This window comes from Camellia sinensis, chromosome 4 (assembly GCF_055761805.1).
Source record: "Camellia sinensis isolate YWXY chromosome 4, ASM5576180v1, whole genome shotgun sequence".
Taxonomy (NCBI): domain Eukaryota; kingdom Viridiplantae; phylum Streptophyta; class Magnoliopsida; order Ericales; family Theaceae; genus Camellia; species Camellia sinensis.
The window spans coordinates 98563549-98590567 of record NC_138964.1 but is presented as its reverse complement, the minus strand read 5'-3'; the positions used below and the strand labels follow the sequence as shown (position 1 = coordinate 98590567).

The 27019-nt window shown below is 35.8% G+C and overlaps 1 protein-coding gene across 1 annotated transcript; it reads right to left on the bottom strand.

Annotated features, from left to right (window-relative positions):
• Positions 1-1070: 1070 nt before the first annotated feature.
• On the bottom strand, positions 1071-2431 carry LOC145823917 (uncharacterized). The gene is made up of 2 exons (XM_082923477.1): positions 1951-2431; positions 1071-1609 (listed from the first exon to the last, which is right to left on the bottom strand). Exons 1-2 carry the CDS (start codon positions 2429-2431, stop codon positions 1071-1073), a joined length of 1020 nt encoding a protein of 339 aa, XP_082779603.1.
• Between the last annotated feature and the right edge of the window lie 24588 nt (positions 2432-27019).

The window sequence follows — 27019 nt, the reverse complement described above, 5'->3', positions numbered from 1 at the left end:
TGCCCTGATAGCATAGTCTGAGGCATCACACACGATTTTAAAAGGGAGCGACCAATCTGGTGATTTCATGATTAAGGTGGAAGTAAGGGCCACTCAAAGTGTTTCGAAAGCTTTCAAACATGCATCATCAAAGATAAAAGGTGCGTCCTTAGCAAGTAAACTACATAAAAGAAGGGATAGTTTGCTAAAATCTTTGATAAACCTACGGTAAAAACCTGCATGCCCTAGGAAAGAACGGACTTAATGCACATAAGTGGATGGAGAAAGGTCTACAATGAGGTCAACCTTCGCTTTGTCTACCTCTATACCTCGAGGGGACATAATGTGTCCCAACACTATACTCTCATGAACCATAAAATGGCTCTTCTCCTAACTCAAGATCAAGTTTGCTCCAACACTTTAGTCAGATTTCTAAGGCATTCCTCAAAAGATGGTCCAAACATCGAGAAATGATCCATGAAAACCTTTAAAAATTTCTCCACCATATTGGAGAAAATGGCCAAAATATATCGTTAAAAAGTCGTCGGTGCATTGCATAGCTCGAAGGGCATGCGCCTATAAGCAAAAGTGCTAAAAGGGCAAGTGAATGTGATCTTTTCTTGGTCAGCGGGGTGCACCAAAACTTGATTATATCCCGAATAACCATCAAGGAAACAATAAAAACCTTGTCCCGTTAACCTCTCAATGATTTGATCAATAAATGGTTATGGAAAATGGTCCTTTCTAGTCATGGAATTCAATCTCCTATAATCAATGCACACTCGTCACCTGGTGGTGTTTCGTATGGGGACTAACTCTCCTTTCTTATTTTCAACAACAGTGATGCCCGATTTCTTGGGCTCGCCCACTTGCTATCTGAGATGGGGTATATAATACCCGCATCCAATAACTTCAAAACCTTTTTTTACTACATTTTTCATGTTAGGATGGAGCCTTCGTTGAATTTCATGAGAAGGTTTGGCGTTTTCCTCTAAATGTATATGATGCATGCACACGAAGGGATCTATTCCTCTTAAATCGACCACCGATCACTTGCTAGCACTTCGATGTGCCACGAGAACACGCATTAATTAACTCTCCTGCTCTGCAGTTAAGTCAGATGCAATGATGACTGGTAAAGTATCTTGAGGCCCTGTAAATGCATACTTGAGTGTGGTCAGGAGTGGCTTCAACTCAAGCGTAGGTGGTATGACTAAGGATGGTATGGCGAGCTCTTTGGACAAAGGAGGAAGGGACTCAAACCGGGCTTTCCACGGAGGAAAATCTGGTGTAGAAGAAGAATCAAGTAAAGTATTCACTTCCTCAACTGATCTATCAATATCAAAATCTTCAAATCCAAAATGAGCTAAACAAGCCTCTAAAGGGTCCTCTACGTGAATGGAGGGTAAAGCCTCCTCTGCTATCCCACCCACAACATCCACAAATAAACACTTCTCTCTTTCAAGGGGTTGTTGGGATGCTCGGAAAATATTGAGTTTCACTTGCATATTCCCACATGAAACATCCATGACCCCGGTACGACAATTAATATATGCATTAGCCGTAGCCAAGAAAAGTTGACCTAAGATTACCGAGATTTGTTTCCTAAAGCTAGTTACCGGTTCCATATCTAAAACCACAAAATCAATAGGAAAATAAAACCTATTAACCTTTACTCGCACATTCGCAATCATGCCACGTGGCACTTTGATGGACCAGTCAGCCAACTAGAGTGTGACAGTAGTGGGGCTTCAACTCTCCAAGCTCGAATTCCTCGTTCACAAAGTACGGCAATAAATTGACACTATCTCCTAAATCTAACAAGGCCCTATCAATGAAATAGTCCCCTAGAATGCATGCAATGGTTGGGGCACATGAGTCTTTAAGCTTGGGGAGGTGTGTCACTCAATAAAATAGAGCTTACTTGCTCTGTGAGTACAACATTTTGGGACACATGTGTCCTAGATTTACTCTTTTGCGTCCATAGGTCCTTCAAAAAGTTTGCATAGGAGGGTACTTGTTTAATCGCCTCAAACAGGGAGAGGTTGATTTTAACCTGTTTAAGGACCTCCATTATCGCTTCCATAGATGCCATCTTCTTATTAAAAGGGGATGATGTATCAAGGCATTGTGGAAAGGGTGCCCTAGGTACATATGGTGCCTTAGACTCATGTGAAGTACTAGGGAATAACTCATCCCCCTTACGTGTTTCTCTCTCACTCTTACTCTCATCGGGTTTACTACTGTGGTCACCCTTCTTAGCCCTAGTTGCATCAGACGCAATTGGCCGAGGCTCTAACTCCCTCCTACTTCTTAAAGTAATCACCACTTGTACCTGTTCATGGTGCTTTCCATTCCCACTCGACCCTTTTGCCCCGTACAGACCCTTAGGGTTAGCCACAGTCTGACTCGATAATTTTCCTTCATCTCTTCTATTTATGTTATTAGCCATTTGACCTAATTGGGCCTCTAGCTTGGCAATGGAGTGAGTGTGAGAGTGAACTACTGGTGCTAACCCTTTAAGCTCTGAAAGAACTTCCAACACCTGAGTCTTAAAGGCTGAGTTGCCTTGAGGAATAGGTGGGGGTTGTGGTTACTAGTAAGGTTGTAGTGGGCGATAGAAAGATTGGTTGGCAAAATTATTAAAATTCTAGAGGTCTCCATGAAAAATTAGGGTGATTTCTCCATCACATGTTATATGTGTTGGAATATGGGTCATTACCAGGTTTGGAGAATCCTAGAGCTGCGTTCACATACTCTTGGATTAACTTCGGAAATTGTGATGCCGAAAGGCACTCACTCAAGTCATGAGCAGGGCTCGCACAAATAAGACATGCCTCGTGAAATTGAGGTCGAACTTACTATGTGGAGGCATGTCCTGGAGCTAATAGCTAGTCCATTTTACAGAATAATACCCTTACTTGTTAGGTTAACTCTAGATTGTGCCCTACCTCATAAATGCCCTCTCTTTTTGAGGCTCCAACTATGGGTTGGTGGACTTGCTGGGCTGCAGAGGCATGGTGAAGGGAATTACCACTTAGGTTCTCAAATAATTGCCATGCCTCGTCGTCATTTTTTGACATGAATGTCCCATCACAAGAAGAATCCACCATTTGGCGGTGAGACTCAATTAAGTCATAGTAAAAGGTCTGAACAAGTTGCCAATCAGACACTTAGTGGTGGGGACATTGTTAGAGAAGGTCACGAAGTCTTTCCCATGTTTCATGAAATTGCTAGCCATCAATTTGAGCAAAATTGGTGATGGCTCGCCTAAGTTGGTTGGTCTTACCAGTGGGAAAGTACTTCTTCAAAAACTTATACTGTAATTGGTCTGATGTATTAATAGAATTAGCAAGTAAGGAGTTCAACCAGTGTTTGGCTTTGTCTTTCTGTGAAAATGGGAACAATTGCAACATTAAGGCCTCATTGGTGAAATCCTGGATCTTCACTATAGAGCAAATTTCCAGAAATGCATCCAAACTTCACAATTCAGGATGGCAAGAATGGCACCCGTGCATACACCACTCTCACATACATACACACACACACTAAGTTCAGACTCTTGTGCACTAAGTTATCAAAGCAAAATACCAAAGGGGAAAATACTCGCAGCAGTTTAACGAAAAACACTTTACTTGTCTTACGGGTGTTTGACGTGTAGACCATTGTCTCCAATCTCTACTTGAGCCCTCTATTTTTAGCACTTTGGTGCTTTAATTGCGAGTATTTGCTTCTTCTTTTTTTTCTTTTTTCTTTTTAAAGCACTTTAGTGTTACGGTTGTTTTTCAAGCTCGGTTGCACTCCGCTTGCACTTCGGTGATAGCTCTGCTTGCAAAAACTTTGCACATCAGAAGTCTCTAGCAACACGAAAACATAAAATTCTAAACTAAAAATTAAAATAAGAATATAACTTTAAATTAATTAATTTCATCAGAAGTCTCTAGCAACGGTGCCAAAATTTGATGGATCGTTTTACACACAAAAAATAAATACTAAACTTTACCAAATTTCTTAGAACAATGGTAAGTTCAGATGTCGATCCACAGGGACAAATGCAAAATTAAACTAATTTAATTGGTAAATTCCTAATTTAATTTTGATCAAAAAGATGATGATTCATAAACTAATAATAACTAAAATAAATTAAGAATTTAACCTAGCAATTAAAAGTGAAATTGGGGATTATTGATTTTTGGAAAAAATCTTGGGTAATGAATTCACCACTAGTTACATAAATAAGGTCTCAACTTGAAAATCAATTATGTATGGTTCGAACCAAATAATACTTCGCAACTACAAGTTCAAAGCATTGATCAAGAGATTTATCACGTTCAATAGATAGGCATGAACTATCTCAAGTAGCACAAGTCGTTTGGTCTAAACTAGGATAGCAAAATGAGGCTCATAGTATGACTCGTCTCATACCTTGAATATGAAATAATAGAAAACCATTGCATGGAAAGCATTCAGCAATCACAGAAAGAAGAATACTTGAAGAGATAATGGAAAATATATTTAAAAACTTCTTGGATACCATATAACTTGTTTAAACCATTACATAATCAAAAATCAAAAAGAAAATCTGATGTACTTGGCTAGGGTTTCATCAAAACCCTAGAAATATAAGAACTAACCACTCATGGAGGAGTGGGAAGAGGTAGAGGAAGAGAAAACCACCACGAGAGATATTCTTAAAGCTTGACCCTAGCCCTTCGTATCCTTTGGAAAATTTCAAAACCCTAATCCAGTCTTTTCTTCTGCCTTTTATATCTCAAAAATTTCAAAACAGGTTCAAACCATTGGGCACATTTTTCAAGGTATGGCCACACATATAGGAAATACCACCGCACATGCGAAGAAGGTTTCGCACGTACGGGAAAAACCCGCAACACGTGCAATTTTTGCAGTCTCTGTTTGGCTTCATTGGTTGGGTCGCACGTGCAAAAAGTACTTTTTTGGCTAAAATGTTGTGCTTTTGCTCATTTTGTGCTGCAATCGCATCCAACCTAATTGACATTGAACATAAGTAAAATGTACAAATTGAATGAAGGATAAGGTTAAGAAATCTTAGTTATCAGCCTCAATGATATACAATTCGGCCTCAATTAGGATGATTAGAGGCCTTAATTATGCAATTAATCATGATATAGTTATGCTTTAGTTAGGATGGAACTTGAGGTAGAAACAAGGTTCCATGTTCTGGGGTGTACTAGAGTACTTTTCCATGAATTTTTGAATTTGTTTGAAAAAAGTGTATTTCTTTCCCTAGGGTGGCTGGCCAAGATGATGATTTAGGAAGATTATTTTATTTTATTATTAATTTTTTTTTGGGGTACAATTTGATGGAAATTTCAAAATATAGTGTATAATTTATTTGAAAAGGTTTAAAGGTAGAAGTATATATATATATATATATATATATATATATAATAATAATAATACTAACTTGGGGTCAATTAGTAATTTAATCAAAATGTGAGGGCTTTGGCTTTAATTTATAAATTGGAATATCTATTTAAGTATATAATTAAATTAAATTAGGGTTAGAGAATCTAATTCGATTTAAATTTCTTGTTTCGAATAAAAAGGATATAAATCGACGAATATGATGAAAACTGAAAAAATGTGGGGTTTTCAAGTGGTAAATCCATATTAATCAGATTTAGGGTATTAGAAATGATTTATACGTTGCTGAAATCAATTAGGGTTTGCGAGTTTTTGCCTCTAGGGTTCAAGTTGAAATTAATTAGGAAATCAAGGGTCTTTATTACAATATTCCAAAAGTAAGGGACTTTTAAGAAAATAAATTTTTCAGGGGCCTCACAAAAACAATGTAATGCTGGATCATAAATCGATTCATGAAAATAATCCTTTTATATAGAAAACAAGGCAGTAGATACAAAACACTAAGAATCTCTAGGTACGTGTCTGCTAGTAGGCTATACAAGCACTACCTAAGCCATTTTACCAGTATTACCCGAAAGAATCGGTACCTAATTGCGCGAGTTTCTGAACTTTCACCATGGACACACAGGCCAACATAATAAAACTACAATCACACCCCCTAACTAGATTCACCACGGTATTCACCCATTTTTCTTAAAAACCAATACATTTACAATGTTCAAAATTAAATGATGCTTACTGCACAATGTATGATAAATTAGTTCAATTCTACCTAATCCTCATGCAGTGTCTATAACAATAAAGACTATCCTCCACTGATAGCCCAAAACAGATATTTCTATTCAAAAGATACAATTTCATCAATTACAACGGGAGTGATATTACATATCCAACTCCACCATCATCATCGAACATTGTTCTAATTTCACAATACCCAACATCATTTTCCATTTCCCTTCACAATTCCAATATCCAAAATCTAGGGCAAACCCCCTTTATTTTACAAAATCAATTTCAAGAAGAAATATGCACCATTTCAACATGTTTCATTCATAAATACATCTCCACAATCATTTCAAGAGTCTATTTGGAAAACCTCTATTTTGATTTCAAATCTAAATCTTAGGTTTTCGCAAAATGTCCCAAATCAATACCATTTTCAAAGAACAAATAACTAAGCAAAAAATCATATAAAAGAGTCAAAAAAATCCTTACCTCAAAGTAGAAGACAAGGAGGAAACAAGGGTAGAACTTGACGGAGTCAAAAACACAAAATGTTCCGATTAAACTGAAACCCTCGACGTGCTCAACATTTTTCTCCAAAGGAGTAGGGTGAGGAAACTCACGGATTGAGAGTATTTTGAGCTAGAGTTCAAGAACTAGAGAGAGAGAGAGAGTGAAGATCTACGATTTTTAAAGTGTTTAGAGAGAGAGAGAGAGAGAGAGAGAAAAGTGGCTGAAAATGGCTTCCTCTCGAACTGATATACACACAGACTGCTCGAGTGCAAGAATGGTCGCTCGAGCGACAGACACAATAAGTGACATCGCTCGAGCGCACAATGACCTCGTCTAGAAATTTAGACATGCAAAAGTTCGCTCGAGCGCAAGAAAGACCACTTGAGCGAAGATTTCAAACTTCCAAAGTTTTGCAGACTGTAAAAGACTGCTTGTGTGCAGGAATGGTTGCTTGAGCAAACAAGCAAAATTCTGGACAACAACACTTTGAAAAATTAGTCATCTATATGACGAGTTCTAATTCATAATTTTTAAAAAAAAAGAAGAATGAAAAAATAACTTGTTAGATGTATTTAATTTTTTTTTTTATAACTTTTATAAGAACTTGTTTTGGATTAGTCACTTATCAAATCTAATTTAACCTTGGCCCCATACATAATTTATGATTACCATCCCTGCATAATATTGCATACATTATTAGCATTAAAATAAGCTATTTTTTTTTACAAAAATGCTTGATATCACTAATTTAAACATCACTAAACAGACTACTAATGATGTGGCGAGATGTACCCCACACTGATGTGATAGTTTTTCCTTTTTCATTTTTCACTCTCGTTGCCACATAATTAGTGTTGTTTTTAATAATGGTGTATTAGTAGTCTGAATCGAAACTTATTTTTTCACCTATCAAGTGATCAAGCGGCTATGATTGTGAGATCAGAAATGCAACCACTGTAAGTCAATGTACGACTACTACATAGGCCATAACATAAGGTACGTTCAAAAAAATAAAGTTGGTCCCATCTCTATTTATGGCTTGTTTTGATAAGAGGGTAAAAAGTCATTTTTTGAGTTTTAACTTATTTTAAATTATATTATTTCTCTATTATTTTATATGTATATATATATATATATATTTTTAAAAATCAATAAAAACTAAAATAATTAACTTTTTAACTAACTTCACAAAATAAGACTATATAAATATAAATAGAAGGGTTACTGCTTACTTACCCACACACCTGCCCCATTTGGTAGTCACCTGAGCTGTCCAAGTACTCTGATTATTTATGAAACGAACGGACGTGATCAGATCACGAATAAAAGTGATCAGACTGCCATTCATTGTGACTCCAACCGTAACATTTATTTCTATTTTCCACCCTCCATTAATAAAGGAGGGAATTACGTCCCAGTGAGAAAAGAGAAATCAGTAGCAGATTTTGTTAAACTTCAACAGCAGTGGAAACTGTAAAATAAACTACAAGTCATGGAATCATAAGTTGAATTTACCAATTTACCCTCAACTCTTAAACCACACTCACTTGCCAGCCATACACATGCACACGTCACACACTCTCACACATGCACATCTCAGTCTGCGTAGGTGTGTTTAAAAAAATTGGTGGAATCAATAGATGTATTAGTTTTATGTATAAAGAAAGAGAAAGAACTGTATTGTATTGAATTGTATTGATTTTCTGTGTATATTACAAGGAGATGTGCACTCTCTTTTATAGAGAGGAAAAGATACATAGGGTGGCATAAAGCAAAGGATAATTATTAAAGCTAACATAATGTTGTGCTAAACATAATGATAACACTAGCAATACTAACATAGAATACTAACATATTTTAACAGCCCCCGCAAACTCAAGGAGGATAGAAACTAACCAACTTGAGTTTGGAGAGAGTAACAGAAAAATAGGCTGACAATTAAAAAATGGGATAGGAGACACTGTATGGTTGTGTCAGACCGTTGTAGAAGACACGGTATGGTCGTGTCGGACCGTTGTAGCAGACAGTTTACGGGGTCATGTCGGACCGTTGTAGAAGACAGTTTACGAGGTCATGTCGGACCGATGTAGCAGGACAGTTTATGAGGTAATGTCGGACCGATGTAGCAGGACAGTTTATGAGGTCATGTCGGACCGTTGTAGAAGACAGTTTACGGGGTCATGTTGGACCGATGTAGCAGGATAGTTTACGGGGTCATGTCGGACCGATGTAGAAGACAGTTTACGGGGTCATGTCGGACCGTTGTAGAAGACCGATGTAGAAGACAGTTTACGGGGTCATGTCGGACCGTTGTAGCAGACACTGTGTGGTCATGTCAGACCGTTGTAGAAGAGGTTGTGGTGGTGCACCAAGGGGGCGACTTAGGGAGTGCGCCATGAGCGACTTATACATGATACTGTGTATAACCCCCCCTCAAACTCAAATAGGTGTGAAGATAGAAACCTATTTGAGGTTGAAACAAAGGGATTGATAAAGCGGACCGGTGTAGAAGACACTGTATGAGTGTGTATATAGGCTGCCCAAAAGATATACATGGGTGTAGATATCGAGCCCTCAAAAGTCGTGCCCTCAAAAGGTGTGGCATCAAAAGGCGTGCCCGAGTCATGAAAAGACGTGCCATGAAAAGGCGTGCCAGGTTGTCGGCGTCAAGAGGCGCGCGATGCGCGTGGCTGCCTCGGCTATTTAACCAAGACAGAGCCTGAGGCCGAGGCAGAAGCAAAAAACCTGCGAAATCCTCTGTAAAACTCTTCGTTGTGCTGAGAGAGAGAGGCTGTAACACTGTTGTGCTGAGAGAGAGAGTCTGTAACACTCTGTGGCGAGAGAAAATGGCTTCGTCGTCCCGTGGTCTGCTGACTCTCTTTCCCGACCTCAACGAGTCCACAGGAGAGAGAGCTGGTGCGATGGCCAGGGAAACTCAACCAAGCGCTGCCAGTTTTGCTCCGTTGAACTTTCCGATGCAGTCGGTGGAGCAAAAAATGGCAGTGCAAACGGATGTGGAGGCTAATCAGTATACTTTGAAGGCATGTGTGGAGTCCATGACGGCGGTCACAAACTTGTCGCACCGGCTGCAGAGTAGGACAAATGAGGTGCAGCAATTTAACTCCCAGCTGGCTCTGCTCCAATGCATGTATAAGGATGCGCGAGCAGAGATAAGCGTGCTAAGGGCAGAAAACAAGGAGCTGAAGCGGAAGGCCACCGTGATGTTCCGATTTGGAGGGCCGCCATATGCTGCAGTGGAGGAGCAGGGAGTAGTGAACGTGTTCGGCGGGCTAGGAAGCACGGAGGCAACACCGGCAAGGGCTGCTCAGGACGGAGGCAAGAAGAAGAGACCGGCGGCAGAGTAGAGAAGAAAAAATCCCACTTGTGGATGTGGTTGTTGGGTTTTTTTTTTTTTTTTTTTTTTTTTTGTGTGTGTAAAGTTGTGATCGGGGTTGATCCCCGAATATGAATAAAAAGAGTTTGGTGTGCAGTTCTCCTTCTCCGGTTTTTGTTTTTGTTTTTTTTTTTTTTTTTGTGTGTAAAATTGTGATCGGGGTTGATCCCCGGATATGAATAAAAAGAGTTTGGTGTGCAGTTCTCCTTCTCCGGTTTTTGTTTTTGTTTTTTTTTTTTTTTTGTTTTATTTTTTTTTAAATAATAAAAAAAAAAAAAAAATGGGAGATGCAAATGTGGTGGGGCGGGTCCGACCACTAATGGAAAAGGAAGAGGATGGGTTTGCTTTGTGTGGCGGGGGCTTGTCAAAAGATGGAGTAAAGTAAATATAAAAAAAAGAAAAGAAATAGGAAAGTAGATGGTGGTTGGAAAGTATATATATATATATATATATAGATAAAGGAAAATTGATGAGAATGTAGTAACTCGGAGGAAGAATGATGAGAATAAAAAAAAAAAAAAAAAAATTGAAATCATGGAGTGGGCGGTGATAAAAAAATATTGTTTAGAAAAAAGAGGGAGGTGGAGAACAAGCACTGTCAGGGAATAATTTAGAAAAAGAGGGAGGTGGAACTCGTTGAAAAGTAGCTCTGGGAGACACAACTGTGGGAGAAGCAACCCTTCTTCTTTTCCTTGGAACTTGTCTTCTCCGATCCATTGACAGAGGTATGAAAACCCTCTTGATGGCAGAAAACCAACTTCCCTTCTTCCCCATGTTCCTAGCATCACTTTTCCTCCCTGAAGAAGTTATTTTTCCATCCTTCCAAACACCTTGCAGAAGGCGGAACCAGGAAAAAAAAAAAAAAGAAAGCAACGGCTTCCATATCTGGTGGATGCACCGATTCGCGGCGGACCACTCGATGGATTCGGGTGGGTTTAAGGTGTTCTTGAGAGCTAACATCACTGCAGCATCAGATGGGTTGGTCTGGGACACTCCATACGTGAAGAATGAAGACAACCCAATAACAAAGATGGCTAAAAGGTTGAACTTGAACTCAATCACATGGGTTTTCATCTTGGAAAGATAGGTTACCTAGCTAGCCAGCTAGAGAGAGAGAAGCAAAGAGGAAGATACAGATACAGTAGCCGGTGATACAGAAATGGACGATGTAACCGTTGTCGCCGGCGAGACCACCGCCGCAGACGACGGCGACACTGGTGGTGGTGTTGATGTCGAAGGTGTACCCCCCAGTTTTGGAGCAGCAGGAGAGAAGTATGGCCGATGATGGTGCCAGAGAGATCGACGGTGTCGAAGGTGTTTGGGTCGAGAGCGTTCGAGCGGCGGTGGTAGGAGAGGGAAGCAGAAGCAGCGCTGGGAAAAAGTCATCATCATGGGACAGAGTAAAGGGCCCGTGATCTCCCGAGGAAGACGCGATTCTGAGTCGGCTTGTGAGCGATTTCGGGGCGAGGAATTGGAGCTTGATCGCCCGAGGAATCTCAGGAAGATCCGGGAAATCGTGCCGCCTCAGGTGGTGTAATCAGCTAGACCCTGCCGTCAAGCGCAAGCCCTTTACTGATGAAGAGGATCGCATCATAGTCCAGGCCCATACTATTCATGGAAACAAATGGGCATCAATTGCAAGGCTTCTGCAGGAGAGAAGCAAGATGATGGTGCATGGGCTTGAGACATGCCCAGTAGTGAACTCAAGTGTCAATATTGTAGAGCTGTTGTCGATACGACTGTCAACAAGTTCAAAAGGAGAATAGGTTGAGGCCCGGCGGACGGTCAAGGCAAGGTTGCCGCCCGCCGGAAGACGAAGAACACCAAGAGTTTAACCTATAGCTCTGATACCATATTAGTTTTATGTATAAAGAAAGAGAAAGAACTGTATTGTATTGAATTGTATTGATTTTCTGTGTATATTACAAGGAGATGTGCACTCTCTTTTATAGAGAGGAAAAGATACATAGGGTGGCATAAAGCAAAGAATAATTATTAAAGCTAACATAATGCTGTGCTAAACATAATGATAACACTAGCAATACTAACATAGAATACTAACATATTTTAACAAGATGGATTCAATTCTATTCAAATTGTCTGTTTGGTTTGTTTTTTTAGGTCTTTTTTGGCAGGAGATTAAAAGTATTTTTTTTTAATTACTTTTAATCTATTTTTTTAATAATTTATTTTTTAAAAAAGTTTAAAAAGGCAAAAAAAAGTTAAAAAATTAACTTTTAACATACTTTTCAAAACAATCAATAGCAATAGTTTTGGTTCTGAATCTAAATATGATAGAACCATTCAAATTGATTTGGTTTTCAGTTCCAAAGTTTTAGTTATGGTTCCGAATTGAATTGAATCGTGACATATTTGTTTATTATTTTTTAAATTTTTTATATAAAAAAATTAAAATATAAAATGTTTCTTATAAAATTTGAATGCTAGTCATCATTGTAAAATTGATAAACTCTAATAAACTTAACAAAATTAATTATAATAAATTTGTTTACTAACATAAAATACATGGCCTCGTTTGGGAACATGTTATTTTAGTAACTTATTGGCTTTTAACGAAAAGATGTGCATAAAAGTAGAGAGAGTGATTTGACAACTTATAATGACTTTTTGATTTTTTGGCTAAAACGGAAAGTTGCAAACGAGATCATATTGTTATATAAAATTCCTAAAACCATAAACCAAACCGACTTTTATGACTCGATTCTGATCCGGTTTCACAGGTTGACAGTTTGGTTACAGTTCTAATTTTTCTGAAACCATAAAAAACGATTCAATTTCTGGTTTACTCTAAAACCAAATCAATTCGATCCATGTATAAGCACATCATACATATAAACGCATATCACATCACATACATTACATCCACCTCTTATCTTATTTTTTAATAAAAAATCAAAACAAAAAAACTATATTTAGGAAGAGGCTAGACCTGGGTGTCGCAACTGGAGGGTGTTGTTGGACCTCCATGGGCCTATTACGGAACCCGTATCGATAATCTGAACCGTTTAATATGTAAGACTCGTTGAATACTTCATTCCTGTAAAAAATTAGGTTGATTGAATATCGATAACTACTTGATCAAATCACATTTGTATAAATAATTTATTTTACAAATCATACTTATTATTGACAAAAATGTAATATAATTAAGTAGTTATTGATATCTGATTAACGTGATTTTTTCCAAGGATGAAATACTCGACGAGGCATACACATTGAATAGTTCGGATTATCGATGCGGGTTCCGTGGTGAGTCTACTAAGGCCCAATAGCACCCTTCAATCTGATTTGGACTGGAGAGAAGCTGTGGCCTATATAGAAATCTATTTTTTTTTTAAATTAATATAATTCAAAAGGTATTGATAAAATCTTTAAAATAAGACTAATGTTTAACATATTTAATAAAAATTTAAATTAGTAAATCAAAATGTGCAGAGATTTATATAATTAAAATGATTTGTATAGTTTGAATTAATATAAAAAAAATATATTTTTTTATATTTTAATTTTGAATAAAATATATTGTTTTCATTTGTTAAGAGAAAACATAGAGACTAATAAAAATAAAAATATTAGCTTAAATCATATAATTAAAATTGAATTAATATTTTTTATAGTTTGGATATATTTTTTTATTTGTATTATTTGAATTAACATTTGTACGAGTGGAATATTATTTATTATTTTTTTACTATATGGGGTTTGATTTAATATTATACAAATAATAATAATAATAATAATAATAATAATAATAATAATAATAATAATAATAATAATAATAATATTTCACCCGTACAAATATTAATTAAAATCATAAAAATAAAAGAATATATATGTTCAAACCATACAAATATTAATTCATAGATTGAACTTGTACCCCACACGGACTAGACTTACACTTGTACACATATTTGACTTGTACTCCATATAGACTGAACTTGCACCCCCACACATAGACTAAACTTGCACACTTGCACCCCACATAGACTAAACTTGTACCTCTTTAATTTTCTGCATATATTTTCATAAAAAATCAAAAAATATACTTATTTAGATCATTCCAATGATGTTATATTACTGAGTAATGGTAAAATATTATTTCACTTCGTTTTTTTTTTTATTACTTTATTTCTAAACAAAGAATTAATTATAAATATTAACTTAAGTAGTAATATAAAACAGTCATAACTAATTTATATTAGGGTCAATTACACTGACCTCCACTAAGATTGAAAAAGATATAGTAAGTCCCACAGTTTTTTGATATAATTACACCGATTTTCCTTTTAGTAAGTTAAATGAATCGAAACTAATACGGACGTTATGAAAATAAAAAAATAAACAATAAAAAATATACATTTTCGTGTAAAAGAAATGATGAACATCATTTTTCATCTACAAAACTAACAAATAATTAATGAAAAAGGGACTAAAAGTATTATATAAATTAAAATTACAAGGGTTAATGTAATTATTGTTAGAAAAATATACTAAAAGCCATGTTTTTATGTAATGGGATTTAGTATTTGTTTTTAATGATATCAGTTATTCTAATTTTAATGAGAATTATTAGGAGTAATATTTGCATTATAATATTTGTCTAATGTGCATTTGTGTATTTTATTCTACGAAGTATGTGATTTGGTAAGTTTGGCTTACATACGAAAGATCATATCATTAATTCTTGTAGAATATAAGTGGTTCATAGTCTAAAATGGATTTGGACACACCATCAGTACAATTGTAGCATGGTGTTTGAGTAGGTCTGTCTTGACAACGGGGAAATGGTATAATTTCAACTCATTATGCTAATATGCTTTGTGTGTATTGAACAATACCATCTTGGGATAATTGTTCATGTACTGATTGGATGAGACAATTTATATTCCATAGTTATTATGAGTGCTTATGTTCCTAATCTAAAAATAATTAATAATTACATGTATTTAGTGTTGGTCATTTTGATTCATAAAAGAGTGAGATTCTTTATGAGTCAATAAGCGCGGTGAGTTAGGTGATCACTTTATGTGTATGGTGGACATTGATTATTGACAGAATCCACGTTCCGATTTAGGGATTGATAATACCTCCTTGAAGAAGCTTATAATCTTTGATTATGTCAAACTCTACAGATGAATTTTGTATCTGACATATCAAATAAGTTAAGTGGAAAGTCTCAAGAAAATATTAAGAAGTCGATTAAATATGTCATTAATTTATTTAATTGACAGGTATTAGTAATCTTAACATGAGGAAATAAATAAATATTTAATAAAGTGGAGCTCGAAATATAATTTGGAGATTAAGAATGAGATGCAATTACAATTCTTTTGTAGTATGAATTATAATTTCTGAAATTAGGAATTATAATTCAGGTTGAATTAAGTTTTCCAAATTTCATAGGGAGTCCTAATCCTAATCAACTCCTAATGGTCCCTACTGTAGCCTATATATATATATATATATATGCGTCCTTGTAACTCTCTAAAGGAGACAATTTTTTCAAGTTTTGAGAGAGGGAGTAAGGTAGTTCATGTTTTTGAGCTCACACTTAAATCATGATCAAGCATAAGGAAGGAACACAATAGAAGATCGTAAGATGCAACCAAGTTCGGAGTTCATCAACTTATCTTTTGTTTGTGATTTAAATGAGATCAAGCCAGACATATCTGAAAGATATAACCCTAATTCCACCTTGTAGGGTTTTATAGATCACTATGTGCTTTTTTTTTTGGTCTAATCTGTACGTGATATCATTGTACTATCCCAGGTTCTTAGACCCGATTTATATCCGTTAGTTTGGTTGCCCCGTTTAATCTTTGGGCTTGTTAATGAGTAGTGGCGTCATCATTCTCTTGTTTATCTTTTATGGTATCTTGTTGGTTGTTGGGGGTAGTTTTTTTGCCTTGGAATTTGTTTCAGGGACTGAGGAACAAGTTTTGTTCTAGGTTGGTTGTGCCCGCGACCTCAACCATCGTGGCTGCAAGTGTGGTGGTCGCACTCGCGGAAGGCCGCTACCAGGCCGTAATTGAATTGTAGCTTCAAGTCTGTTGGCTTGGGAAGTAGGGTGCATGGCCTATGATGAGTGTGTGTCCCACAGTGAGGGCTTGCAACCATCATGGTCGCACCCGCAGTGTTCCTCGCACTCGTGACATGCTTAGTTGGCTTGGTCACGCCCACGGTCAGAGCTTTGCACCCGCGACCTGTTTCGTATAAAACAGAGCAGTCCGTGAAATATCTCATTTTTCTGATCCACTTTCTCTTCTCTCTCTCATCTGGCGACTTTTGCCCTAATATTCTTGGGCTTAAGTCTTGATTTTGAGGCCTTTAGCCTTGGATTTGATCTCTGAATCCTTTGTGAGTGTTGTAGAGCATGGCGATGGCTTTGTTTTAATCTCAGTGAAATCTTGTTTTGGACGTTGGATGTTGCCTCTACCTTCTCATCTTCTCTTCAAGAGGTAAGGTTCTATTTCATTGACTCAATATGAGTTTGCTAGTATGTTTGTGGTGTTTTTGATAAAAAGAATCCTGTTGTGACTGTGTTATGTTATTATTTTGGGTTTAGTTTTGAAATTCATGATTTGGGGTTGAGGCTTTGATGAGATTGCACTACAGGAAATTCGAGTTTTAGCGGCATTTGTAAAACGCCATTAAAAGCCTGAAAAACGCCGTAAAAAGTTATAGCGACGTTTAAAATTTTCGCCGTTGATACGGCCGCCGCAATAGGTTTGCAGCGTTTGATAAACGTCGCTAAAACTATAAGACAGCGTTTTTTAAAATGCCACAAAATGTTGACGTCCGCTTCTATTACCGTCACAAACTAACGTGTGACGTGAGCATGACGTCATTTAGTGGCGTTTTTTCTTTTATATATATATATATATATATATTTTGTCCAAAGCATACCATTTCAGAAAATATGCATTATAATGAATCTGAAAAAACAAATCTTTCACTAGACTAAGCCAAATACATTATAATGAAATCCAAAAAAACAAAATTCAAATTCGCTCCAGATACTTCAAATACCATATGAAATTAGGCAACAATCTACACAAATCATCCAATTTCAAAGCCATATTAATCATCTATGATATATACACACTTATAACTTGGTAATTATATATGCTTACCAATAGTTAATAGAACTGTATCTTAACAACCAATACATCAAACAGTACATAGAGAAGCAGAAGGCGGATCATTAAATGTCAGAAAGTCTTGGTAATTGTATTGAAATATCGACTCTAAAATCACAAGTTTTCATTTCAATTTTGACTAAATCTGATCACGTCTTCTTGGGTCAGCAGAATTCATAGCCGTTGTGAGCTGTGGGAGATTCTTGCAGTTTTCTTCTTGAATTGGACTTTATTGGTACCACAAGATTCTGAGCACCTTGGAGGATGAGATCAATGGCTTTCAACAAGCTGCAAAACAACAATGAAACATAGATAATGCTTAATTTTGATTTGTAAAATATATACATTCAAATTGGCTTATTTCTTGTACCATTTCTTTAATTAGAGATTTTATTGAAAGTTTAAATAACAAAATCAATATTTCCATCACATGTGTAGCAAAATCAAAACAGAGAAGAGCTCAGAATGCAAACAAAATTGAAAACAAGCTAGCTTACTCCTAACAGTCAACAAGGCAATACATACCTACCTCATCAATGAGAATATGGGATGTCAGATCATTGCTGCCCCACATATTACACCAAAGGAATAGACACAATGAAAAGAAGAAAAAGAGGAAATATTTCTTCTGTCTGGATGGGTGGGGATGGAGATGGGAGTGGGGGTGAGGGTGTGTGTGTCCACTGTATAATTTAGTCTAGAATAATGTAAAATTGTATAATTTTTTTTATTTGAAATAATTTAATTTTTTTATTTTATTAGTTTTGATTTAATATCTTATTTCATCAATTTTTTGATTCTCCCATATGATGCCAGAACAAGCCTTGTAATCTTTTACGACATATATAGAACCTTTTAAACTCTTTTCTCTCTGTAATATGGATCCTTAGTTACTTCCATCTTTCCTTGGTCACTAACTACTATTCTGGCAAGTTCTTAGTTCATTTCTTTCTCTAATAATAGTCATCATAAGTAAACCAAAAGACCAAAGCAGACACAAATAGATCCATATATAGATTAACAATCCCCGAAAACAAACTATCCCTGAAACCCACCTCCTTCTCTTTATGTGATATTGTTTTTTTTTTTTTATTTTCGGGAAGGCAAGTGGCTATTGGTTCAATGGTTAAAACTCAGCTTATTAACCTGATAGATTGTAAAAGGTCAAGTCTATGCCCAATCTACTTCCTCACAGATCCCAATCCAATGGAGACTAAAGTACTATTTTTTACCACCACCACAACTAGTACTAATACTATTATTTGAATGGTATTTGTTCTAAAACTAAAAAGCATAAATTTCTATAGAAGAGACTTGGGAATGGCCTTTGCAGGCCTATACATGTGTACAATTCTTCTTCTTTTTCTACATTTTCTGGATGATAACTTATGCATATATATTAATACACAGTACATATATCTGAGGGTATGTCCTATTATTTCAGAATTTACACCTCAAGGTGTATGTATCATGTGTCCATCTCCTATCTCAACGTCTATGTATCATGTGTCCATGTCCTATCTCAACATCTATGTAACATAGGTCCCTATAACACTAGTAAAACTAAAATGTATCTTCAAAGTTACAACGCTCTTAATGGGTTAAGCCACCTCAGATTTATGTTTGAAGCTCAACTAATTTAGTAAGTTGGGTGTCTCGTTGCAAACATCTAGCCCTGCCACAACTCTTAAAGGCAATAAAACCCATAACTCCATCACCATCCAAAGAGTTTGTTCATATAGTTTATGAATAGTAGACAAAATAAAAAATAAGAAAATGAATGTGTCGATGTCATAACGGATACCTAGTTGGGTTACTTGAAGGAGCCCAAAGAACACATATCACCACCAAGAGAGAGAATGCAAGCAGAGTCCAAAAAGCAGGAATTATCCAGGCAATTCGCCACAACTCACTCAATAGGTCACTTGCATTGAAGTACACTGAGCCAACATGAGTCAATAGTCAGTATTCATTGAGGTTAGTATATAAATGAGATCATCAGACCAGTTTTCATCAGTCATCAATGTTTATGAAGCCATGAATATATATATATATATATATATATATATAATATTAGGTTGTGAAAATTTAGATCTAGAATAATCAATAGAAGAAAAGATTATGAACAATTCTAACCTTGAATTCAGTATACTCCAACGACTTTCTTTCATTGAATTTGTCCTATCTACTTCTTCTTCTTCTTCTTCTTCTTCTTTTCTTTCTTTGATATGTGAACCTACATTTGATAAGAACAAATAACATGAATAAAATGTCATATTGAAAATTTCATAATTAACTATTTACTCACCTCCTCAGACGAACGATGACAATTAAACGATGAAGTGTATGCATGAGATTGTTGTTGTGAATGCACATATGTAGAAGCTGGTGCAACAGGCCCATCCATGGCCTGTTGAGACTCCAATAAAGAAAAGAGAGAGTGCATGAGTTTAATATTTTCATTCTGTCTAAATAATTACAATGACAGGGGGTCTGTGTAATTTTCTAAATGTCAGAGATGATATGTATTAAATTCAAATTTCAAGAGGTGTAAGTGTAATTTTTAATCCAACCAGGACCTGCACACCAGACCCACCGTCTTTACCCTCTCCTCCGCCTCTAATGAAATTTCAAAAGAATTATTTTCAGAGTAAAAGTAATTTAATATTTGCTCCCAGGAGCAAGTCAAATATGATATTTAATTGCCAAGCAAAACAATACCCAAATGCTTTTGCCCTGGCATGAAACAGTTATGATGATTGAGCGGGCTCTATCAACTGTTAACATTTCACTCATACTACCCTACGCTCAGCAGCATGGTTACCCAGTTTTGTCAGTTTTAAGTGGTAACATGTCCCTAGAGTTGGAAATTGCATTCCCTTAGAACACAGGATTTACATTTGTCTTCTTCCTAGCAAATGGAAATCCATCTTATTAAAATACAAACTACTCATGTATAGCCAAAGGAGACAGTCAACTCATACCTTTTGCATGTCTGGCTCGATGGAATAAGGTAATGATTTTAGACTAGCCAAGTACCATCTCCAAGCTTTCAGAGCTTTTGCATCCCCAATTTCACAGGACTCCACTGACAATGGACAGAAAGGAGGCAAAACCAAGTTAAAAATCAATAACTAAGACGAGCTCTTTAACTTCAACCCAATCTGCTAACAGAAACAGATTTTACAAGTTGTGTGTATAATTCAGCAAAACATCAGTAAATTTGATACCAGAATTGCATGACAGACAACAAAAACCCATTCCCTCCTTCAAAAGTGTAGTTCTCATCATTTGATTGGGATATGACAACCATCTCACTTGAAGCATGGTGGAAGTACCTGTTAGATAAATCATGCTGTAAGACAAAAAATGTTGGCTGAAATTGAGTTTAATGAATCAAGGGCTGATATAAATTAACATGAAACTGTGAAATAGAGAATTCTAGAGAAATTTAAGAACGAAACTCACACAAGAGATTTGATATATCATTGATCATTCAAAATGTTCAAATTAACGTACACCTATGACCTATGAGTAAGCTAGCCAACTGAATTCAACAATTTCAAAATGTATATATACATATTTTCCATCTTGGTTGGGCAGAATCAGCTGGTAATATATTACATCAATACACAGAAAAATAGAATTTCATAAATATATTCTAATTCACAAATTAGTAAGACTAAGAATATCGGCACAAATTGAGTTTAATGAATCAAGGATTTGATATAAATTAACATGAAACTGTGCAATGGAGAATTGTAGAGTGATTTAAGAATTAAACTCACGTGGGAATTTGATCTATAATTATCATTGATCATTCAAAATGCTCAAATTAATGTACACCTATGAGTAAGCTAACCAACTAAAGGCAACTTCTCCAAAATTTATGTATACATTTTTTTCTTGGTTGGGCATATTAGGCGAATATACATGAAAATAGAATTTTTTTAGAGATTTTAACTCACAAAATTGTTTTCCCTATGACATGCCAGGTATAAGAAATTATAAATATTAGAATTATGAAATATAATGAAATTTCATCTATAGAACTGAATTAAGAGCCTTAATCAGATAAAGTAACACTTACACTTTCCCATCCCCAAATTTCCACCAACCTGGTTCATACCATTTGTGGCTCTTGCCAGATTCCAAAAAAAAAAAAAAAAACAAAAAACCAAGTTTGTAAATAATGTAGAAAAAAATGAAATTCAAATTCTACATGCAAGCTATCACTTTGTAAGCCATTCATAATTGAGTTAAATTTGTTAACCAAGCTTACTGTTGAGAGAAAACTTCGCCTGATTTCATACACCCAACATATACACGAGGCTTGTCTAAATGAGCTACAAGTGAATTTCCTAGGGCATCTGCACCAAAAAAATAAATCATAAATTCACAATCCATTACACTCAAGTTTCAATCCTTAATAACAAAAGTATCACCGAAATGCATGGATCGATCACGAATCAATATTTACATAAACATCGTCACTGACTTTGGCATAGAATTCAGCATCCCAGTTCACCGCAACATGAGCAAAGAACAACTTTGTCTTCTTTGGAAGCTCCTCAGGTACCTGAGATGCAGAGCAAGAGAGATCGATCTGGTTCAACGATCTGATCTAATCTAATCTGAGAATGAAAAAATTAGAGAGTTAATTAGCAGATTCAACAATGAGAAAGTAGAGCAACAGAGATCGATTTGGTTCAAACTCGAACACCGATTAAGAGAATGAAAAATGTACCTGAGATAAGAGCAACATAGATCGATCTGGTTCGAGTTTAATGAAGAACAGCTCGAGTTGGATCGATCTGGTTCGAGTTTGATGAAGAACAGCTCGAGTTTGATCAATCTGGTTCGATCTTGTTCGACTTGGATCTGCTATTTGATGAAAAACAGATCGAGTTTCAGTTCGAGTTCGATGAAGAGAATGATCAAAGCCCTCCAGCGACAGATCGATGAAGAACAGCTAGAGAGTTCGATGAATATACAATGCAAAATCTTCAAATCGAGAGAGCTAGAGTTAGAGCTTCAAATCGAGGGTTTTGGGGGAGAGAGAAAGAGAGGGAGAGAGAGAGAGACTGAGCTGTGGAAAAAACAGAGAAAGTGAGCGAGACGGAGGTTGGACGGTGTCAATATATACACCCAATACGACGCCGTTTCACTATGATCAAAGACAACGTTTTCAAAACGTTGTGTTCAATTAATCTCTAATGGCGTTTCCCTAAACGCCATAAACAAAATGTTGCAGTAGGCCCTGTTTCCTGTAGTGTTGGGAGCTAATTGGCTATGATTTTGCTATTCAATCTGATGGCTTTTTTTTTTTTTTGGTAAAAAAGATAGCATGTGGATATTTGAAAGGGAGAAAGCCCCAATTTGTAACACAAATCTAAACGTTACTATTTTTAGGAAATAATTGGATTGTTTGGGTAGGGGTTTGTACTTGTTTTGAAATTGAGGGGTTAGTTGGGGTTGCCTATGAAACTTTTGGGAATACTAGATATCTATTACTCCTTTGAGATGTTGAGTTTGTTGGAAGAAAATTATATAAGTTTAGAGATTTTGAAATATTAAGAATTGAGTTTTGTTTTTTTTAAAGGTTGGGAAATCATGGAGGATTTTAAGTTATGGTTATATGTATTGGATTGTGTATCCATGTTGTCCCATTTTGATGATTGCATTAGAGATATCTGTTTTGGCTATCGGTAGAGGATGGTACTGCCGTGTGTTAGAACCTATATGTGATTAGGTGATTGAACTATTTATCAAATCAAACATCTCATTATGCATGACATGGATTTGGAAATTGGAACCTTTATGTTTTGGAAATACTTATAATATTTTGAGAAAAAGGGTGAATATCGTGTGCAATCTGGGTAGGGAGTGTGTTGTGGTTACTTAAGTTGGCTTGAATGTCCTTGGTGAAAGTCCAGAAACCGGTGTGGTTGGGTGCCGATTCCTTCCAGATAGTATCGGTAAAATGGCAATTGTAGTGCTTATATAGCCTACATTTACATGGATGCCGATCCCTCTGGTGAGAGTATAGTGAAATGGAAATCTTGGTAGGGCTTTTATAGCCTGCTTTTAATACACTTGCCTAGAGATTCCTAGTATTTGTATTTAGCGCCATGTTTACTGTTTTAAAGAAAAGAATAAGGAATTATGATTTGAACTTTAGTCACGTGCAACAATGCATTTGTTACCTGATTTTGTGATTCAAGGCAGATGTTTTGAAAAGTGGTTTAACTAAAGGAAGGATTTTGTTGTTGGAAAATGTTTTGAACAAACAAGAACTGTTATTCGAACAAGGTCATGTGTTTGAAAATAGCATTGGGCATATATATATATATAGCATCATGATCATCTATGCTAGTGAAGTCATATTTAGTTTTTGAAATGTTCTTTACTGGGTTTTATGTTCACCCTACGTAGTTGAAATATTTTTTAGGTGTGATGACTTACCAGATATGGAGATAAGGCATTATATGTGTTCGTGAACTGTGTGAGATTTCTCCACTATTTGCAGGCCTTGACCCATCTTGTTTTATTGGCCGTGTGCCATTCTTGTAAAGGGTTGTACCCTTTTATGTGATGTAAACCTGCGGGCATATAAATTCTGTATGATCTTACAACATATCTGTATTTACAACATGTTCATTCAACCTAGAACTTGTATGTAGTATGTATGAAATTAGAAGAACTCATATTATGTATGACATTGTTATATATATCAGCATGAAAGTTGTACTATGTATTATATTATTGTTGTCTTTTATCTGTCGATGGGTGGTTTATTCACGTGGGCCGGATCTCAAAAATTCGGGGCGTGACAATCACTGGGTGCTAAGTATTGGTCCCAACAATTATGTCAAAATTATGGTGTTTATTGTATTTTTTTAAAACCTCATGGTAGTTCAGTGTAATTTATCCTTTATATTATGTCACATTTTCCCATTAACAGTGTTAAGTGTGGGGAATCAGAATACAAAATAGACACACAAAAATGCATTGTGTGATTCAAATTCATTTTAATATAAATTATATTTAAAATAAGGGGAAATTATTGGAAAATCTTATTTGTGGGAAAGTTGATCTCAAGAGTCCTTTTTTTTAAAAATATATTACTAAGTCCTATTGTAATGTCCCAAAATAATAACAACAACTTATAACATGATATTCTGTAGAAAGTATAACTTGCGATATATTTAACATTTCATTAGTACTTCTTAATCGTACAAAAGATGACATATGCGTGTATATATTCATAAATCCTAGATCCTAAATCTATAGCATATGTCAATTGTAAATGAATGGAAACAAAAGGATGTACATATGAGTTTATGCCCTAATGGCTACATCTTTCCAAGTCTTGGGTACAACAAAAGTGAGTTAAACTCAATACAAACAAAACTCAAGGCTTGTACAAAATAATTATACATAAGAAACAAAAAAGAAGTGCTCGGCTCCAAGTCCTCCCAAGCTATGTCCTTAGTGGAGACATATCATCAGCATCTGAAAGTTATTTTCCATATAAGGTGAGCTAAAACCCAGTAGAGATACTTGAACACAATGTATGAAACTTAACAAAGTCATAAGGTGAATCCATATGCATGCCATTTGCCAAACATTATACTTTTTCATCTCAAAACAATGTATGTCAATATTATATATCAATTCATGAAAAATATACTTTTAAATCAAAAAATAGGACAGTGGATACAAAACACTGAAAATTTTTAGGTACGTGTCTGCCAGTAAGCTATACAAGTACTATCAAAGCTATTTTACTAGTATTAATTGGAAGGATCGGCACTTAACCGCTCGGGTTTCTGGACTTTTACCAAGGACACACAAGTCAACATAATAAACCACAACCACACCTCCTAACCAAATTCACCAGGTACACACCATTTTTCTCAAAACATTACATTTACAATGTTTAAGTATAAAACATTGCTCAATGCAAGATGTATGAGTAATTAGTTTCAATTGACTTAATTTTCATGTAATTTTTACAATAATCAAAGATATCCTCCACTGATAGCCCAGAACAGATATTTCTACTCAACAGATAATTTCTAACAATAGATATAATCTCATAAATCTCGAAATGAGAATGATAATATATATATATATATATATATATCTAACTCCACTTTTATCATTAACAGATACATTCTTCTTATCTTTTCAAATCCAACATCATTTCCTTTTCTTTCATAAATCAAACATCAATGATTTTCCAACAAAACCTCATTTACTTTTAAAATCACATTTAAGGTAGGAAATTCTAACATTTCAACATAACCTAACAACATTCACACTCCCACAACCTTTGTGAAGAATTTATTTGAAGAACCTTTATTTTACATTTTAAAATCGAACCCGAGATTTAACCTAAAATTTCCAAATCACTAAACCTTTTTAAAGAGAAAATAACTAAGCTAAAAATTATACCAAAGGTTGAAGAAATCCCTACCTTAAGAGTAGAAGAGGAACAAAAATGGTGGAAGTTTGATAAGGCCGAAAACGAGACCCTTTCTGATTAAAACAAAACTTTCGACAAGCTCTACCTTTTTCTCTACGAAACTATGGTGGAGAAATCAATGGATTAGAGAGTATTTGGGGGTTTAAGGCAAGAACTAGAGAGAGAGTGTAAAGAAATTAGGGTTTGGAGTATTTTAGAAAGAGAGAGGAAGTGAAAAGTGACAAAAACCCTTTTTCCCCAAACTGATATATGCACAGACCGCTTGAGCAACCAAATCACAGCTCGAGTGTCACACACAATAAGTGACACCGCTCAAGCGATGAAAAATACCGCTTGAGCACACAATGATCCCCTCTCAAGATCACCTATTCTCAGAAGTTTTACAGATCTATAAAAATACGGAGAGATCTCAAAGACCGCTCAAGCGACTAAAGTATCGCTCGAGTAAACCAGAAGTGAAACTGACAGCAACTCGATTGAAAAACTAATTCCCAACTTGTTTCAAACACAACCAACAACTCAACTTAACTATCAACAAGATAATAAAGGGCATAAACAATAATTAAAGGTACTGAATCCCGGATCTAAGAGTACGAAAAGGTTTGGGTCTAAACCGGAACCGTTATACCTATTTTTTTGATAATATAATCTATTAGATCCTCTGGGTTGTGTGGGAATGATTTTGTTAACATTTATACCCTTTGTTGGGTGGTGTGGCACGGCTTAGGAGGGATTTTGTTATCCATTGATCACATTGTGAACGTTTTGGAAATGTGGGTAGAATCTTTGTTGGGGTTGTAGGATTTGTGAGCATTGAAAAACGGATTTTTGGGTACAAATGTTCCCATTTTTGGGTGTGGATTGTTCTGCGAACGTCGTATGGTGTGAAGGGAGGGTTTGGCGGCTGGAGTTACTCATGGAATGTATTGATTTTGTTTTGTTTCTAGTTTGTTTTTGGTTAGTGTATTGCTGTTGTGGTTATACAATTCGAAACCCACAAAAGTGTGTGGCATTCATTGGGTTGTTCAAATCACTAAGATAATGCGTTCTCCATCGCAAAACATTTTCACATGGGGAATGGAGTGTTCACATCTCAGAATTCTCAATATTATCATATTTAAATGACTCATGACAGTGTTAATTATTTTTTCGAAGTAGTATGCTGGTAGTGTCATGTCAGAATGTTCTTAATGTTTTGTTGATCATAATTCCTAATAAATCATCTGAGTACCCCATTGTTCACCACGTCGACGGTCACGTCACACACATATAATGCGGATTATTTCCTGCATAATGGGGTAATCGATCAACACATTCCATATTCGGTTTGATTTTTGTTGATTGACATTGTTG

Bases quoted from the DNA above. Each gene is read 5' to 3' on its own strand.
- LOC145823917 (XM_082923477.1), bottom strand. From the start codon at position 2,431: ATGGCTAATAACATAAATAGAAGAGATGAAGGAAAATTATCGAGTCAG. The intron at 1,610-1,950 runs GTAAATCTAGGA...TTGTGGTTTTAG, and splicing joins GGACCTATGGACGCAAAAGA to ATATGGAACCGGTAACTAGC.